The 17,940-nt window shown below is 44.4% G+C and overlaps 1 protein-coding gene across 4 annotated transcripts in view; it reads left to right on the forward strand.

Annotated features, from left to right (window-relative positions):
• Window positions 1–17,940, forward strand: part of LOC111595977 — a 100,751-nt gene that overhangs the window by 15,250 nt on the left and 67,561 nt on the right. For 3 of the 4 annotated variants that reach the window (XM_030224839.1, XM_030224835.1, XM_030224838.1), the window contains exon 1: window positions 16,507–17,885. Coding sequence is in view for 1 of the 4 variants with exons in the window: in XM_030224837.1 (XP_030080697.1) it covers window positions 668–710 (43 nt within the window). In the remaining 3 variants the exon portion in view is untranslated. Of the gene's footprint in view, window positions 1–607; window positions 711–16,506; window positions 17,886–17,940 lie in introns of those variants that run through there. The other variant, XM_030224837.1, reaches the window with a different exon arrangement.

Below are 17,940 nucleotides of genomic sequence, written 5' to 3' on the forward strand. Positions count from 1 at the left end.
ACATTGTATATACGAGAGGCAAGTCAAAAGAGATATACTGATATACTGATATACTTATCTATATTTGCCAAACTTGCTCAACGCTTAATTTCAGAAACTTTATGAAATATTTGAGTTTGATTTGTTTATTCGCAAAATAATAAAATAAGATTCCATTTGATAACCAAATATTTTTATTTAATTTCAGTTATTTTTTGAAAAATAAATTTATGAAAAAAAAGGCAACTGAAGGAGAGCTACTCACATTTTGATGAGATGTTGCATAGTCATTTGCTGTGCAGCACTTAGAAGTGGCTCGTGCAACTCGACTGTTTGGCATTTGTCTGCTTAAAATGCGCATAATTTCCGATGCATTTGTCATTTTGACTCTTTGGCTTTGCAATTGACTTAAATAACAAAAAAGCGAATAAAATAGATTTTGTTCTGTTTTTTTTTTCATCTCCTTCCATTTGACTGAACAAATGCAAATTGTAAATATTTATTTTGTAAATTGTTGTTGTAAATTATGCGGACAGCAGCAGCAGCAGCTGCTACTGGCGTTCCATACATGTTAATTTACTTAATTAATAAAATTATGCTCATCTGGTGTTTCTCTATCTGTTTGCAGGTGAGGGGAAGTACCTGTACCTGTCTACTGGACGCCGATTGCGCAACAACCGATGACAAGATGTTGAAGCCGATTACTTTCATTATTGGCATTTTTTATTTAGGTAAGTTGCATATTCGTTTTCTGTATCCAATCCATTTGCATTATTAATGACAGTTCTTAATCGAAAATCGGCATGCGAAATGTGCGACCAATTAATTAATCAAATTTGCAGAAAAACGTTTCGGACGCGAAACGTTTTTGCTTATTAAGCTGAATGAAATCTGTGACAAGCGGTTTTTAATTGTATTGATGATTGTGAAATTCACTTTGAGGTTTTTTGTTTTATTCGAAATTATTCCATTTGCAGATTGCAATTCGAAATTTAATTAGTGGGCCAGGTTGCAGATGCACTGTGCGACGTGTGGCTGTAAAGTTGTTTATTTAGCAAGGGTAGCCACCAAGTAAAGCTTTCTGAGCAAGGCTATCAACCAAATCTAATACGCCAAAAGCTTTCAACTTTCAGTAGCCTTCGGTTGTAAGATTTGCTAAACGCATAAAAGCTTAAGTAAACGAAGTTCAGATACTTGACGCATAAAAGTATTTAACGAATAGTATTTGTTTTTAACGAACTTAACCGTTTCAGTAATTTCCTTTTGGTTTGTGTCTTGGCTTAAGGAAATTTGGGTTCATATTTAACGAAACTTTTGCAATTGAAGTCAACTTATCGATGACACGTCAGAAGTTATCGACGGAGCTTTCTCAGTTATCTACCGTATATAGGAAATTCAAATATTACGATGCAAATATTGCTGGAAAGCATCTTTGATCACATTAAGAGTACCAACAAATTATATATAATTGTTAATGAATATAACTATGTCTCCGTCGCCATTATATTTGGAATTCAAATAGTCGCAGAATTTCTTCTCATAAGTTAAACATTAAATCCAATTAATTGGCACATTTGAATGGAAGTTAGTGCCTCAGAATACGATATTATTGTCAGCAACATAACTTTTACGGCGCTGCCATTAAAAATTAGAAAAGAACGTCACACAAGGGGTGGAAAAATACAAAAAACCAACAGCAAACAGCAAACTATAATTATGTTTATCTTAATTATATTGCGTGACGTTAGTTTCTTATTAAGCAACAACAGCAATAGCAACAGCAACAAATTCGCCGAGTCACAGAGTCACCTGCCACAACAATCAAGCGAGCTACACACACACACACAAACACGTACATACACAACATACATTTATACACATTCGTGAAAGCCCTTGCAGAATTATTACAATATACGAAGAGCCTGGGCACCCACTCAAGCACAGAGCCACTAAACCACCTAGCCGCATTCAGTCTTTGCAAACACACCTCCGGGAGTCGCAATCGCAGTCGGAGTTGGAGTCGGCGTCGCATGCGGGAATCACAGCACGCTCCGGCAAGTCGCCAGAAAGTGGTCAAGTGGCGCCTTCGTCCTTAGCTTTATTTGCATATAAAGCGTGTGTTGGCGCCAAGCGAGAACTAGAAGACGCGAGGACACAGGGCAGCCACTGCTTAGTTTGTTTTTGTGATTTCTTGCGCCTCGCTGTTCCCAAAAGGTATGCCAAGAAATTAAGCACATTCGTCACATTTGCGTGCTGGCTGCTTGGCTGCTTGGTTGCTCGGCTGCTCGGCTGCCCGGGCGTATGCGCAATGCAAAGCCAACTTACTGACCCTTATGGCTCACGCAAATCAAAGTGCACGTCATTACCTTGAGCCGAGCCGAACTAGAGACGGAGACCGCGCTGATTCAAGTGGCAGAAATTGATTGGCAAAGCTTATCGAATGCAAATAATGTCCAGCTAGCTGGCAATCCCTTGAGCGCGCGCTTGATCCATTTCATTTATGTTAGCCAAAAGCCAAATCAATTGCTCAGCCTTGTGCAATTGGCAATAGTTGTAGCAAACGCTACCGCAGCCGCAGCCGCAGTAGCTGCGAAGATAAATCAAAATAATTAAGTCGCTTTAAATTGAGACCGTATCGAAGGCAAGCCGTGCAATAAACTGAACGGCATTAACCAAAGTCTCAAGTGGGGCTAATAAGCTTGAGACAGCGCTAATTTTACCCTCATTAAACAAACTGACATGGCAGACAAGTTGAGGCCAAGACAGCAGCGGCACACTCTCTCTCTCGCCGTGCTCTTAACTGGCAACTGGTAACGTTTTAGAGGCTCAATAAACCCCAACGAGCTGGCCGACCCCATCGACCGAGCAGATACTCCTTCGTCGACAAAAAGGCTCGATGCGAGCGTTGGCAGTCATTAACGGCAAACTGCTTCATCATTTAATAACCCAAAAGTGAGCTGGTTAAATGCCGAGGCAGCCCCGGCTGTTGGCCCCAAAAACAACCAATGCTAAACCCCAACGCACATACTTACAACGGCCCACAACAGCTTGAGCCCCCCTGCCTCAAAAAAAAAGAAAAAAACACAAAAAAAAGAGAAATGGCGTAGAACATGCCACACTTATTTTTATAGATTTCATTTTAACGCCGAAAAGGCAAACGCATCAAGTCCGCCCGCCTGCCGTGTCCATATATATCTATATATATATGTGTGTAGTAGGAGGGCTACATTTTCTTTGGCAAGCTGGCATAGCTGGCATGCCTACATCAAATTGGCAAGGCGTCAAGCCAGCCAGCCAAGAGACTGAAAAAAGGGTTCATTATGGCAATTTGCTTAAGCTTGTGAGCTGCAGCCCTACCCTCTAAAGGGGTAGCCCTTGGCAAAGTTGGAGCTTGTCTCTTTTGCTCTCTCATTCTGTGTGTGTGTGGGTGTGTGTGAGGGCATCTTTAAAGCCTACGCATTGAAAAACGCGGCACACTTTGGCGGCTTCTTTGGCCCTCGCGAAGGCCATTTCGCGCACATTGCGCCGCCAAAGTTCATAAAATATAATGATACGCAACATTTGTTTGCTGCTCGGGGCTGGTCAATGTTCGTAAAGTTGTCGGATTCTTAAAGCAGGCTCAGGCCTTAGCCCAAGCTGCAGTTCAATGCACTCTCTTCTATGAGTTAACCCTTTGCGCTGGCTCTGGCCCATTGATGTTTATGACACGATTTCGCTGAGGCACACAAGTCTTTTAATTGCGCGTTTCTTTGACGGGGCAGCATTTCGATTGCAGCGCAGTGAAATATTCGAAAGTGCACTTAAGTGCAGCAGGCAGTTTGTGCGACAATTGCAGCCGCACTTGAATAATACACGAAACCCACGCGATTTGAAGTCAACGCTGCTAATGCAAGTGTCGACGAGTCCAATGACATTAGCTGAAAGACTTTGGATTCAGCTTAAGTACAATTTAACTATGAACTAAGAGTAGTGTTTGAATGCTTTATGTTGCCTTGAGGAGTCAGAGTATTATGAAAATATAGTTCTGAATTACAAAGTACAAGATTCAGTCGACGCTAAAGCCTGCTAAATAAAGTATTCACGACTTCAGCAGCTACAATTTTGCTCTTCCATAGATGCTTGCATAGCAACCAACAAAAAGCTCACTTGGTTGCATTTATTGGCCTTGATTAATCTAATCTGTTACTTAAATTTTAGCCGAGTGTCACTCGACTCAAGCAATAAATGTCGACTCCGCCCAGCTGTCGTCTGCGGCGGCCGGAAGTGGGCTGCAAGCGCTCGGATTGGTTTGGTTTGGCGTGCGGGGCCTTCTGTATTTTTTTATTACTTGTGCGTTTGTGTTGTGCTTAATTATATTTGCGTGTGGCCCAACAATTGCTGGCTGGCTCGAGTCGACTCGACTCGGTTGTGCATGAGATTGTGACTTGAAATTCGTCTGGAGTTACGCACTTAAAATATTATTTACTGCGCTTCTGAGCTGCTCCGTCACTCGGCGGTTAGTCGGCTAGGCAGGTGAGCAGGTAAGCAGCCAGGCGACACTTTATTTCAATGTCCTTGCGTCATTGTTGACTGTTGTCCTGGGCGAGCATTGTCAGCGACATGATTTGTCATCCTCCGTCGCCTTTAATGAAGCGCCCGACTTGGCCGATGCGGCCTTCAGCTCGCTTCAGTGCGGCTTTGATCGATTGCTCAACACGTTTTCTGACATTCTCAACCAGCTGGTGTGGTCCTCTTGTTGTTGCTGTTTGGCCATTAATGGGTAATAAGTAAATTGCGTGCTCGTCGCTGGACGCGTCACACTCGCAGTGATTGCTCACTTTTCGACACTTCGGCTCGACTTTCAGCGAATAAAACGTTCGACGTTTGACGTCTGTCCGTGCAGGACATGACCTGACGCCAGCTCTCGATTCTTGAAATGGACGTTCATTAATCAAAGCAGATAACAGAGGTGGCTGAGGTCGCTGTGGCGGTCGTGGCCGAGGAGCTAAGTGGGCGTGGCTTGGCCTTTTTTCGTCAGTTTCGTTTGCATTTTTCATTTTCCCATTAATTGTATTATGAAGATATTTCGAGTCGATGGCTGCAACCCACGGCGTATGCGTAACGCATTGTTAAGTCGACTTTTGCGTTTTGTGTGCCAAGTAATTAGTGTCGACGGCAACGGCAACGGTGAAGGTGCTACCAACAGCGAGAGGGACAGAGACGGTGCCACGTCAAATATGGTAATAATAATTGCTTTGAAGTCGCTTCCTGCCAAACTACGAGCCCAAAAAGCCACCAAGAGCCGACTTGCTATTCACGATGTAGTTTGCCAGACGCCTAATCTCTGCGTGTACGAATATGTTTGAGTATTTATTCAAATTAAGGTCAAAGGCAGCTACATGTTTGTGTGTGCGAGGTTGTGTCTGTGTGTGTGTGTGTGCGTGTGCCTCCCTTGGCTAATGTTGTTTCCAGTGGCAATTTATGTTTTCAGTGGCATTTAATCAGTCGAGCCTTGAGGAAATTTGCACATTTATCGCCGCTTCGGCCTCCGCGGCGTATGCATATCGAATTTCGTATATTGTATATCCTTCGATGTATCCTTGGCTGTAGCCAAACGCATATCCTTCGCATTGAATCTAAATTGTTTTATGCCTTTCGTCGGGGGCATCCCTCGACAGTCGTTTGCGCCTTTGTTGTTGCCACCGCCAAATATGCTAAGCAGATAAAATTCGATTCGATTTTGTTTCGTTTCGTCTTCGTTTTCGAAATTCAGCATTCACTTTACACTCGAAAATGTACAGCAAAGAAGTGGAAGGGCTGCGGCTGCAGCCTGGCCTACTTAATTTATCTATGTCCCCTGCCACTTCACACATTCTTTACTTGCAAATAATTTCTTTAGATTACACAATTCCTTTTATCATCAATTTGTGAACCGTTGTGGACTGGAAAACTATTGCCAGGCTCGAAATCGATCGATCGTAATGCAAAATAAGTCTAACCACCCAGAGGAGCCATTAAAATCAAAGAGTGGTTTTACTTATGCTAGTTGCTAATAATAGTACAGAGGAGTTTTTCCCAGAACATATCAGATATTCAGTGTTTGTTTGGCTATAACTATAGAGACACTTAAATGAATGGTATCAATATATTCTACTCACATTTTTGATTACTTAATTCCCGGCAATTATAAGAGGTTCCTGGTATATAAACTCCACAACAGACATATTTCAAGTGAAAAGTTGTTATGGAAGAAATTCAGGAAGAGAAAAGTGGAGCTAATTAGATAAGGTAAGATATGGCTAAAGACAGAGAGGGGCGGAGAGATAGGTAAATGGAGAGGAAGAAAGAGAGAGAGAGAGACCGAAAGACAGGAGAGAGAAAGAGAGGAGTGAGAGAGAGACCGAGAAGAGAGAGAGAGAGAGAGAGGAGAGTGAAGGAAACAGAGATGGAATGCGAGACAAACTGGAAAAAAGAGAGAGATAGAGAAAAAGTGTAGTGGAGTGAAAGATTGTGAGAGGGAAGCGTAGGCACGTTATAAGGGCAGATAACGATAGTCAGGAAAAGAGCGGAAACAGAGAGAGAGGAAGAATTATAGTGAGAGAAAGTGAGAGAAGGGAGAGCGTGTGAGAGAGAATCAGAGAGAAAGAGATAGGGACACACACATTCTAAAACCCAGTTCCTTAGCCCTCAACACGTTTCATAAGTCGAATACTTTTATGAAATGCAAAAATATTTGCTGCACTTATTGCAATTCCTGAGAGTCGCAAAAGGCACTTGGCGTGCGTTTTGACACTTACAAACATAAATTAAATAGTGAAATGCCAATTCATATTGACATACATACACTATACCTATGCATACTTACATTCCCACATGCGTACATTTAATATTAAGAAATTATTGCATATTCGTTCTTGCTCGATTTCTTTTCTGAAATAGTCGAAATGTGACTGTGGAAAGTCAAATGAATTCAGATTGAAATTTTGCAATGGAATGTGATTGAATATTCGAATATTCTTACAGTTGCTGTCAGCAGGGAGCTTCAAATTTGTGTTTCGTAGCTCGTTGCGCAAACGTGTGAAAATTGTGTGTGAGTTGGGCCCAGACCGCATGCCAATGACAGGGGTAGCACGTTTGCCTTTTTAGCAGGCACAGCTGACAACACTAATGAGCCCGTCTACCACCGCCGACTGCCGCCCACAGCCATTGCCCCTCGCCCCCCGCACTATAACTTTATGGCATTTGTTTTATGCAGTTTTTACATGGCCTTCGGTTTCTGCTCATTTTTCGTGTGCCACAAACTTTGACATAATTCTGGACGGGCCTGACAGGTTTTGGGCCAAAGCCAGAAAGTAACCAAAAAACATATATATAGAATATATATATATATATATTTATATATATATTTATATATATAATATGTATGGCATAGTCAGAGAGCAAAGTTTCTGCTATTGCAACTGGTTTTTTTCACTATGCAGCTCTGGTTTTTGTTTTTACACAGCGAGCAAAAGTTGATAACGAGCAGGTGTTAAAATGTGACCAAGTGTAGGCTGCAGGGCCGCGCCCCACCCGTCTGCCTACGGCTGCCTGCCAACCTGCTCTGGTGATTACAAGTTGTTGACACTTTGCAGTTTGTGGCGACAACTCAAAGCAAAAGCAAAGTTCCCCCAGCCACCCACTGCTGGGTGCTGTGTCCATGGGCAACATGCTGTCGCATTTGTCCCGCTGCTGGGCTCGGCTCGTCCTTGTGCTCGTCTTAAGCCCATTTGAGCTGCCAGCTTGTTTGTGGCTGTCACGCAGCAGCGTTGCCAGAGTATGTGGTGTGAATTGGCTGGTCATACTATGGCAATGCTCTGCCCACCTGCCTGCCCGCTCTTCTGCCACACCCGCCCATCGTCCCGCAGCTCTATGGCATTACAAGTTTAAGAGCCTCAACGCCATACGTTGACTTTTTAATGAGCTTTCGGTCGGGCAATTTGCCGAAAGGTGAAATTACGTAAAGAACCGCAAACGTACATAGATACACGTGTGTACATGAATGTGTGTAAGCGTCTGCGTGTGTGTGTTGGTTGGGGGGTTGGGGGGCGCGCCTCGGACTTCACTGCTCTTCACCCTCTCTGCCTCACAATGCGAACATACAATTTTGATCAGTGCCCCAGTCGAATATCATTTCACATATCGTTAAAATTCGTTTAGGCGCGGCATACAAATTGCTACATTTCCGTCGAAAACTTTGAGCCGCCTCTCCCAGCTTCTCATCCGGGGCAGCATGCACCACCAGACACCAAACCGCAGCACTCAAGCAGTACTTTAAAAATTTCCTGCGTGTGCTGCTGTGGCATCAGCGCCGTTGACTCTAAATTGAATGAAATTGAAAAATTCAACGCAACAGCAATTCCATTACACGTTTTTCCTGGCTCATTTTCACCGCGTTTGCCACGCCCCCAATTGCCGCTCCCACTCACCTGTTTGGCTCCAAATTTATTCATTACATGCAATTTTTTTCGCTGCTTTCACTTTCGTTTATCTGGTTTCACGTATTTCTTGAGCTTTTCGCTTTTACTGAGTTTCAGCCGCAGCCGCCTGCTTTTCCTCTCGCTGTTGTCGTTGTCGAGCGCATTAGGCTGGCAATCAGAAATCATGTGTGAAATGAAGAAGAAGAAAAAATGAAGAAAATTCTGTTACGAAATAAAATGAAAATCGCGTTGCGAACAGGCAAAACAAAAACAAAAACATGGCCATTGACGCGGCCGCTGCCACTGCCACTGCCACAGGGCCTATACAAGCATTTATCTTCAAGTGTCTGCAAGTGTGTGTGTGTGCGTGTGTGTGTGTGTGCGTGTGTATGCCTTCAATTACATTGGCAATCGCTGCGGTAACAACACCGGAATGTATCGTTAGACCCGAGGCGTGGCTAACAACTCGTTGCGTCCATTCCAGGCACATCTAATCAATATGCATAAATAAATAAACGTTTACAAATAACGAACAGCAGTAGCAGGAGCAGCAGCTGGAGGAGAGGGAGGCTCCTCCAAGCCAAGGCAGTAGCTGAAACAGGAGCAGCGTTAGCCACATGGCATTATCCGAAGCTCTCTGGGATGCATCACATTTCACATTTGCAATCTGCATTTTATAAATATTTTTATGCGCAATCAACAATGGCAGCCGTCGGTTAGAAATCCAGCTTCCGCTGCTCCAGCTGCTGGAGGCAGTAACAGGTCCGTCTTTCAGCAGCTGCTGCTGCTCCTGCTGCTGCTGGGCGACATGCTGAGCATTTGAAATGTGTTGCAGAGTTTCCTTTTAATGTCTAATATAAATGCCCGCTGTCACGCATTGACTTTGTGGGCTGTCGTCAATAAGCGTTCGATATGTGCAAGTCCTGTGACAGGAGCTTTCCTCTGGCTTGTATTGCATTTGACATGCGTTGCTTGGCGATTGCTATTGCCGACTTACACTTATCGCATAAGCAAATAGAAATTACCAACTAATGTCTTTCGATTGCAACGGCGACTCTAACCACATCCTGTCAGTCGTCCGGACCACATTCCCTTTGTGTGTGTTTGCCATCAATACGTGTATTTATGTCCTATTTGAATATTTGAATACAAACCAGAATTACTAACAACCTTTACAGTAAGTGTATCTTATTGTCAACTTTTTGCTATCTCCAATGAGCCCATAAAACTAGACTGAATTGTTGTGAATAGTTGAAGCTTGCAATTAAACTTGATTTATGAGTTCACATTTATTCATTTGTAAGAATTAATCTTAATTCTTTTTGCACTCAGCCACAAATTGTATTGTCCATATCAGAAATTAGATTATTTATCTTATTTATCTCATGAAGTGCCTGAGCTTATTTCAAATGACTTAACTTACTTTACATATGGAGCAAATTATTAAATTGCTGACAACATTTAAGACTCGTGAGTCCAAAACTGAATGAAAACATAAAGAATTTAAATGAAGCAGGCAAAGCGTGTGTAAATGTTTGAATGCCTTATGTGTGCGTGTGTGTGTGTGTGTAATTTTGGTTAGTTGATGTCGCCCACAAACCTGCATACTAAATAAGCTGGCTGGGCGTCGCGTCGTATGAGGCCTCATGCATTCCCCATTTGCAGCAGGCAGCCGCCACTCATTTGTTTTCCTTTGCGCCCAAAGGCGAGCGACAACAAGAAGCACAAGCAGCAGCGGAATAAGAAGAAGCTGAAGCTAGGATATGTTCAGTCACACCCGCACACACACACACACACACACATAGAGAGAGCCGCACACAGTCAGACACATGCAATTACGGCCGTACAGCATTGTTGCAATTGCACGGGAAATAGACTTTTTGAATGCGAATGCGAATGCGAATGCGAATGCGAATGCGTTGCACATATCGTAAGGAAGACGCTTAGAAAAAGTTGCATCAGAAACGCAAGCGTAAAGAAAGAATCCCGCAGCAATACGTTTGTTTTCTTCTTCTTTTTATTTTCATTTCTTCTTCCCTGCTTGGTGCGAGCAACTCTGTTTTTTTGTCTTTTTGCTTTTACTTTGCAGTTGCTTTTTTCTCATATACCCTGTACGCATTACAGCTAACTAAAAAGCGCTATATTGGCTGTATGCCATAATCTTCATGAAGCCATGTCTCTATGTCCGTCTATCCGTCAGTTAGGCATTTGCTTCCCACTGTCCGCACAGCGCATACCCAACTCACTTTCCACGAAATCTATAATTGTATACAAATAAATTTGATCTTATCTGAGATTCTATTAGACTATTACGCACGGCATGTACAGGTGGGAAGGACCACCCCCCTCTCTCTCTCTTTCTCTAGTTTCTAGAGTTGTAAGCTTGCACCTGGGAAACCACCTCGAGAGTTAGTAAATGCCGCTTGACGCTAAGTACAGGGTATCTCTGAGTCGAGCACTATGCAGTAGGGTACACGTGCTTGTTTTTTTATTGTACTTACGGCCCCATTGGGGCGGGGGCAGCATAGACTCGGCCTCAGACAACTGCTTGCTATTCCACATGCAACATGCCGCATCCTTCTTCTGTGGTTGCTTTTGTTCTCTTTGGGTTGCATTTGTAGTTGTTCCCCTTGCTGCTGTTGTTGTTGTTCGTGTTGTTAGTGGGCCGCGTCTTCATGTTGTCAACGTTGCCGTTGCTGCTGTTGCAGCTGATGTTGATGTTGTTGCTGCTGCTGCTGCTGCTGCTGTAATTTGTTGTTGTAGTTGCGGGCGCTGATGCTGTCTCTAAATCCGTGCTACTTAAATTGTCCCTAAAATCCTCGTGGCAATTCTTTTACCATGAAGCACATGCAGCTTTTGTGTGCTGTATGAGAATTTAATGACATTCTTAAGTTGTCATCAGTGGTTTAGTGGTTGGCAGCCCAGGAGTCGACTCGACGGGACTCGACTCGACTCGACTCGACTTCACGCGAGTCGACTCGGCGAACTGCATCCGCACCCGAAAACTGGAACTTAAATAGGTGCTGGCATTGCCTTTTGCTGTTGCCAGCCTCCTTAGCTAGCCGAACTTGTTATCCTTGCCGTAGTGGCTTTTGTTGTTGCTGTTGTTGTTGTTGCGCTGAGAATATTAAATTGACTGGGAGCAAGAAAATGAGTAGAATCATTAGCGTACACTCCATGCAGCAGCCGCACAAACACCACGTCCTAGGAACAGCGCCCACATATTGCGCAAACGCTGCTGCATCTATGCCCGCTCCACCTGCTCCTGCTCGTGCTGCTTCAGCTCTTAATCCGGCTCCTGCTGCTGCTGCGGCTGCCATGTCGCCTTTTGAAGATGAAGTCATATCAGCATTAGTGTCGGCTGTCTGCTGTCTGCTGTCTGTTGGTCGCCTTCGGCTGTGGCTGGGCTGTCGGCTTTCCTGCTTTTTGGGCACATTTCTTTCTGAGCAGCCAAGACGTTAGCCAGCAACAAAGGGCGCTTGCGAGACATTTGCATTTGTGTTTTTGGGGTCAGATCTCAGATATGAGACATGTAAGCAGTTGCATATGATTGTGCAGCGCTGCCTGCCTTCGGGGGTACAACGAAGCGAATTTAATTTCAATTTAGGACCAAAACATTTGCGCTGCGCCTGTCAAGCATTTTCCATTTGCCATTTTCCATTTGCCCGTTTCCCGTTTCCCATCTCCCGCCTGCCTCCTGCCTCCTGCCGCCTCCCGCCTCCCTTCTCCCATTTTCCATTTGCATTTATTTTTGCGCTGCATGCGCAAATCTTTGCTATTTGTACAAGAGACAGCCGCTGACTAGAAAAAGCCGCGCGCATTTGAATATGCAATTTGCAATTTGACTTGACGAGGCCAAAAACCGCGAGACGAGCCGAGGCGTGGCGAGGCGAGGCGAGGCGAAGCGTGGCGCCACCAACAATTGAAGAGACCCCGCGACGAGCCCGAGTTAATCTGCGGGCTTAAGAAATGCCAGACAGTTGCCAGCGGAGAGCGTTACAGTTACAGTTCCACATAAAAGCTGCATGCGGCGACATTTTATCACAGCGCGACTTTTCTTCTTTTTTATTTTTTTTGTTAGCTTTTTGTGACCCGCTCGTCCTTTTCAGTGTCCTTGTGCCTTGGCTGACATTTCAGGCACAAGATTTATGCACTGGGTCTGCAGCTGAAGACAGCTGTCGTTTGCTGGTGCTCTCTTTTTTTTCTGTTCAGCCCTAATAGCTTTTTATCCGCGTGCATGAAATATGCCGCTAAAATGTGAAATAGAGCCGAGAGAATATGGAAAGTGTCAATCCAAGTTTTTGTCAATTGTCAGCCGCAAGTAAATTGCAATAGGCTTAAGGAGAGTGACAAAGAGGTAGGGACACAGCAGCTGGCAGATGAAAAGCGAAAGCTGAATTGGCCTCAACTTGAACGTGCAACAAACTAAGTACATCTAAGTTTTCTTGACACGCCACTGACAAGTACACTGAACACACATTCACACGAAGACTGATACGCACACACACAATTAAGTCATGATAAATTGCTATTGTATGCGTTTTCAGTCATAAACGCAGACGGCAGCCCGAAATGAAACAATAAGCCACGTCCGTCAAGTCAACTTGAGGCGACAAGAGTCGAGGCGAGTCGAGTCGAGTCGAGTCGAGTCGAGTCGAGTCAAGTTATGAACGGAAGCAGACAAGACACATATACACATATACACGCATACACACACACACGCACACACACACAAAAATAGACACACAGACAACACTTCGTCACAGTCACAGTTACAGACAATGCGACTAGACAACTCTGACGCCCAACTCTTTTGTGTGTGTGCGAGTGCTTGCGTGTGTGTGTGTGTATGCTAGAGTTGCTCTGTCATGGCCTGGGTATGGCCTGGCCTGGAACTGACGGCTTTTGGTGTAGGCAAATGTTTTGAATTCATGCGTTCTGTCAAGTAATTTACCCCAAGCGCGATCCACAGACCCGACCCAAGTGGCTGACTGCCTGGCTGCCTGGCTGAATGGCTGCTCCTCTGTGTGTACGTCCGTGTGTGCATCTGCCCGGATGAATGTGTGAAGTGTACAAATAACTGTTTTTCTACCTTTTCTCATCAACCTGCCTGGTGCAATTTGAGCAACACACAATACAGCTTTATTGGCCAATGCAAACGAGGGCTTACCAATGGCATTGGCTCGTAAAGCGCATTAATCTGTTAAAAAAGCATTGCAAATAACGCTTTGAAAAGCTTAAACTGCTAGTGGGGAAGTCAAGTGCAGTAATTAAGCTTTCATGAGCTTTTCAAATAATATTCATATTTTATTGTAAACAAAAATTATTGAAAGGTTTTAAAAAGTTTTAATGTGCCTTAAGATTAACAAATATAATATAATATACAAATAATATTTGTTATAGAAACTCTGTACTATACAAATGTATGGGCAAGTTGAAAAGAGCTTACAAGTTACTCTACCATTCATACTTAGCTTTAATGTGCTTTTAAATCTGTATATCAATTATATTCATGTAGCAATGTGAATGAATTTTTGCTTTAAAGTTATTGGTTTTTATTTTATTTTGCAAAGCTCTCAACTCAATACTTTCCATTCAGTAATTAAGGTACATTTTCAACAAGTATCATTGGCATGCTTTTGAAAAGTTTGTTCGCATAATTGCGAACGTGTGCTTACACTTGAATAGACCGGCAACTCATTAGTCTATCAAAATTATTCAATAGACCATTTGCCCCCAGTGAATTGAACCTTTTTAGCAACAATTTCACTTGCCCGGGCTCCTTGAACAATGCGATTAAAATTTTATTTAAATGAATTTTGTGCTTAGGCTTCCTTCCGGTCGCATGTCCCTAAACCATGTGTGTGTGTGAGTGTGTGCCTGAGTGTGTGTATGCGTGCTTTTGAATGTGTTTATATAGCGTATACGCAAAGGGTTGTATTTTGCAGCTGTTGTTAACTGTACAACGTGGGCGCCTTTTTGAGGCAACTAACAGGCGCTCCATTATACGTGTCCTCTGACCGTAGCCATTCGCTGCAAAGTTCCGAAAGAAATTGCCCAATGTTACCTTTCAGCTGGTTGACTCTGACTAGCTTCTGATGAGTTGCCCTTATTGAAAGGTGTTCATATGAACCGCTCGACTTGTACCTGGCCCAAGTGCACACAATTTGACTCGTATGTCCTTTTCATAAGGTACTCCTTGTGTGTGGCTGTGTGTGTGTGTGTGTGTGTGTGTGTCTGTGAGTGTTTATTGCTGGAAATTAACATTTTCACCATAGGCCACACACACACACACACACATACACATAATTTGATGCATCACCCAAAGAAAAGGTCTTAAATGTGTTCGGATTTTGATGTTGTGTTGGGGCTTGGGCATGGGCTGTGGACTTTGGGTTGGCTACGCGTCAATTAGCTGAGCACCGGATGGCTTGGCAAACGTTAAAGTTTTGCTTCACTTGACTAAGTGACTGAGTGACTGAGTACAATTGTCTTGACTGGCGCTGACATGGATACGCATTGTTGTCACGGCTTCCTGGTTGTTCGCGCCCGCCACACTCCAAGTGCCTGCCTAGTTGACTGTCTGACTGCCTGACTGGCTGCTTGTCTCCACGCTGCTTCTAATTATGCGCCTTCTGCGGGGCAACAAACCGCTGCCCATTGGAGCGCGGGGCAAGTGGGCGCTCAAGTGCCTGCAACTGTCACAGTTGCGTTGAGATTTCTGCTTCAAGCGCCAAGAAATGCGGCTGCCTATTTGTATATGTATGTGTATGTATGTGGTACGTGTCTGCAGCGTTCTCAGTGTGTGAGTGTTGCTTGCCTCAGATGTTTTTTAATTTCGCGCAAAATAAGCAATTCTCACGTATTCATCTGTGGCTTGACGTCCTGTTGTGTCTTCCAGCCTGGCTCCAAATTCAATTTCAGCAGCTGTTTGGCCCGCGTTGCCATAGGGTGGCTGCGGTGCCACCTGCACCACACAGAACACACCAAAATGCTTTGTACTTCAAAGCATCCAAATTTTGCAGTCACTTGCTTGTAGTCTCTGTATGTGTGTGTGTTCAGTTCTTATTTTGCAATGTGTCTCTGCATTCACTTTGTTCCCTTTTTTTTATTACAAAATTTGTTTTATTTTTCCACACAATCAATTGAAGTTTTATCTGCTCCCGCTGTTCTACCTACTAGGCATGTGTGTGAGCGTGTGTGATTCTTATTTTGCTGCCGTGTCTTTGATGTTCGCCGCTAAAACAGAGGTTTATATTCTTATCGCTGTCACTTGCTTATTGCGGGCATATTCGGCTGGGATCTTTGATCACACGCATGAGTATAGTGCACATAGCTTATACCAAGGTCTTTGGCAGTATTTATAAAATATTAGTTTCTCTAATGAGCTTAAGAGTTAAAAGAAGTATTCATTTTATATGTATATTTTATATTCATATAAACTTACGAAGTTTCTAAATTAAATTCATATTTTATTGTTTCCTTGCAGGTAAGTCTGGCCACTTTTATTCATGCGCACCTTGCCAAAAATATCGTGAGTACTTCTGCATTGGCATTAGCGAGCCGGCTGGCTCGCTGGCTAATTATGTCTTTATTATTATTGTATTAAAATAATTATAACTGATATTGTGGCCGAATTCAGATTCACAAATGGGCAAATCGTATTCGAAAGGAAGTCGTTAATGCCTCAGTCGTTGGCATGCCTTCGGCTCCTGGCATAGGGTTGGGTCAGCTTGAAGAGGGGATGACTGGGGGCCAGGCAATACTTTGATTTCGTGCGATAATAATTGCGTGCCCTCATGCGCCACCCGAAAAGCAAATCCGACTGCTACGTGCAACTATGCGTCATTATGAAACTCGAGTGGGTTGTGGCCGGTGGGGCGGTGTGGGTAGGTCAGCGCGGGTTGCTCAGTCGTGCGTTCAACGGCCGGACTTTATGGATTTATTGCGTTGGCGACACGTTGACATGCCGCGTGCCAGTGTCCTCAAGTCTTGAGTCCGTTTCTAAAAGGCGGCCCTGTGCCCCCGTGCGCCTAAAGGCAGACTCGAGCTCATTGTTTTATGGGTCGCTGCTGTTCAAACCTGAGCAGCTCTACGATGGGCATAAAACGGCTGCAGGTTGCACGTGGAAGGTGGCAGGCGCCAAAGGCGCTCAGCACCTACAACATTGCGGCTCACACATTTTTGTCCAATTACCGCAAGGCTTGTGCCGCACAAGTCAAGCGCTGCGGGCGGTCGCGTTGTATACGTAATTTTTATTGGACACTGCCACGCATCGCTGCGGCCGTCGTGAGCTTTACTCGCCTTACTCACTTTACTCTGTAAAGGCAAAGTCCTAGGCCAACATGAAAAGCTTTCTTCCTAACTTTGCGGCCTACGCTACGAATGCGATATCAAAACAAAACGGATAATTGCAGTGCCGCTTTCTCTCTCTCTCGCTCTCACTCTCTTCCGTACTCACTCCGGTTGCATAGTCTCCACTTTGCCACCTGTGTCGATGGGTGGGTGTGTGTGTGTGTGTGCGGCAGGTTGGGGATTTGTTGATTGCACCACTTGACACACATTCGAGAGCAGCGACTCGTAATTGTAATTGATTCATGAGCATTGCAAATTAGCGCACTCGCTGCTCAGTTCCACTTGGCTCTGGCCATTTCCAAAGCGCCTCGTAATTGATTGGATTTGACATAAGCCGGGAAATCGAATCTCAATTGAATTCGCATTGCATTCAAGTGCAGCGCAACGCATCGTGTATTTATGGAAAGAATTGTCAGTTTTGCATGCTAAGCATGCTTAACATAATTGTGTTACTTACTTTATAAATATGGATGTCAAGTTGTGTGTCGGCATTTGCTGTAGTCTCCTGCGGCAGGCACAGTTTGAGAGCCACTGCGGGCAACTCTACACACAACAGATTTTGGCGCCAAACGCGACAGGCTCTCCGCTCAAAGCACGAGCGCACAGTTCGTGTCGAATAGCCGACACGAGCGACACACTGCCGACGTGAGCCGAATGGTCGGCTGGCAGGATACACGAAGGCCACAGGCGTAAGGACAAAACAGTTTGCGACTAAGACTCGTGTGGAACGGACGCGCGGCCAATCGCAAGCGTGCTGCGTACGCGTGCGAATAGAATTACGAATACTCGACAACTCGTCCAGCATATGTGTGAGTGTCCTTAGACGACAATTGATGCAAATGAATTGTGACCCGGCTCGGACCCCACTAACACTGATTGGTGCTCCGTGCGTGTCACAGGCAATGCCCAACTTCAACTCAAAGAGCCGTGTGCGTGTCAAAGTCCAAGAAGCGAACGTAAACCTAAGCGTAAAAGAAAACGTGAACGTGAACGTGAACATGGAACGTGGCATGATCGTGCTGCCAAGTGCCAAGTGAATCAACAAACAACAACCAGCCAGGCAGCCAGCCAGGCAGTCAGCGCTCAGCGTGTAAATCACTGAGTGTCAGCAGAGTCAGTCGAGTGTGATTTTCATATGATTTAAGCCAGAAAACAACCCGAAAAAATC

Source organism: Drosophila hydei, unplaced genomic scaffold, assembly GCF_003285905.1.
Source record: "Drosophila hydei strain 15085-1641.00,03,60 unplaced genomic scaffold, DhydRS2 tig00008119-arrow-pilon, whole genome shotgun sequence".
NCBI classification, from domain to species: domain Eukaryota; kingdom Metazoa; phylum Arthropoda; class Insecta; order Diptera; family Drosophilidae; genus Drosophila; species Drosophila hydei.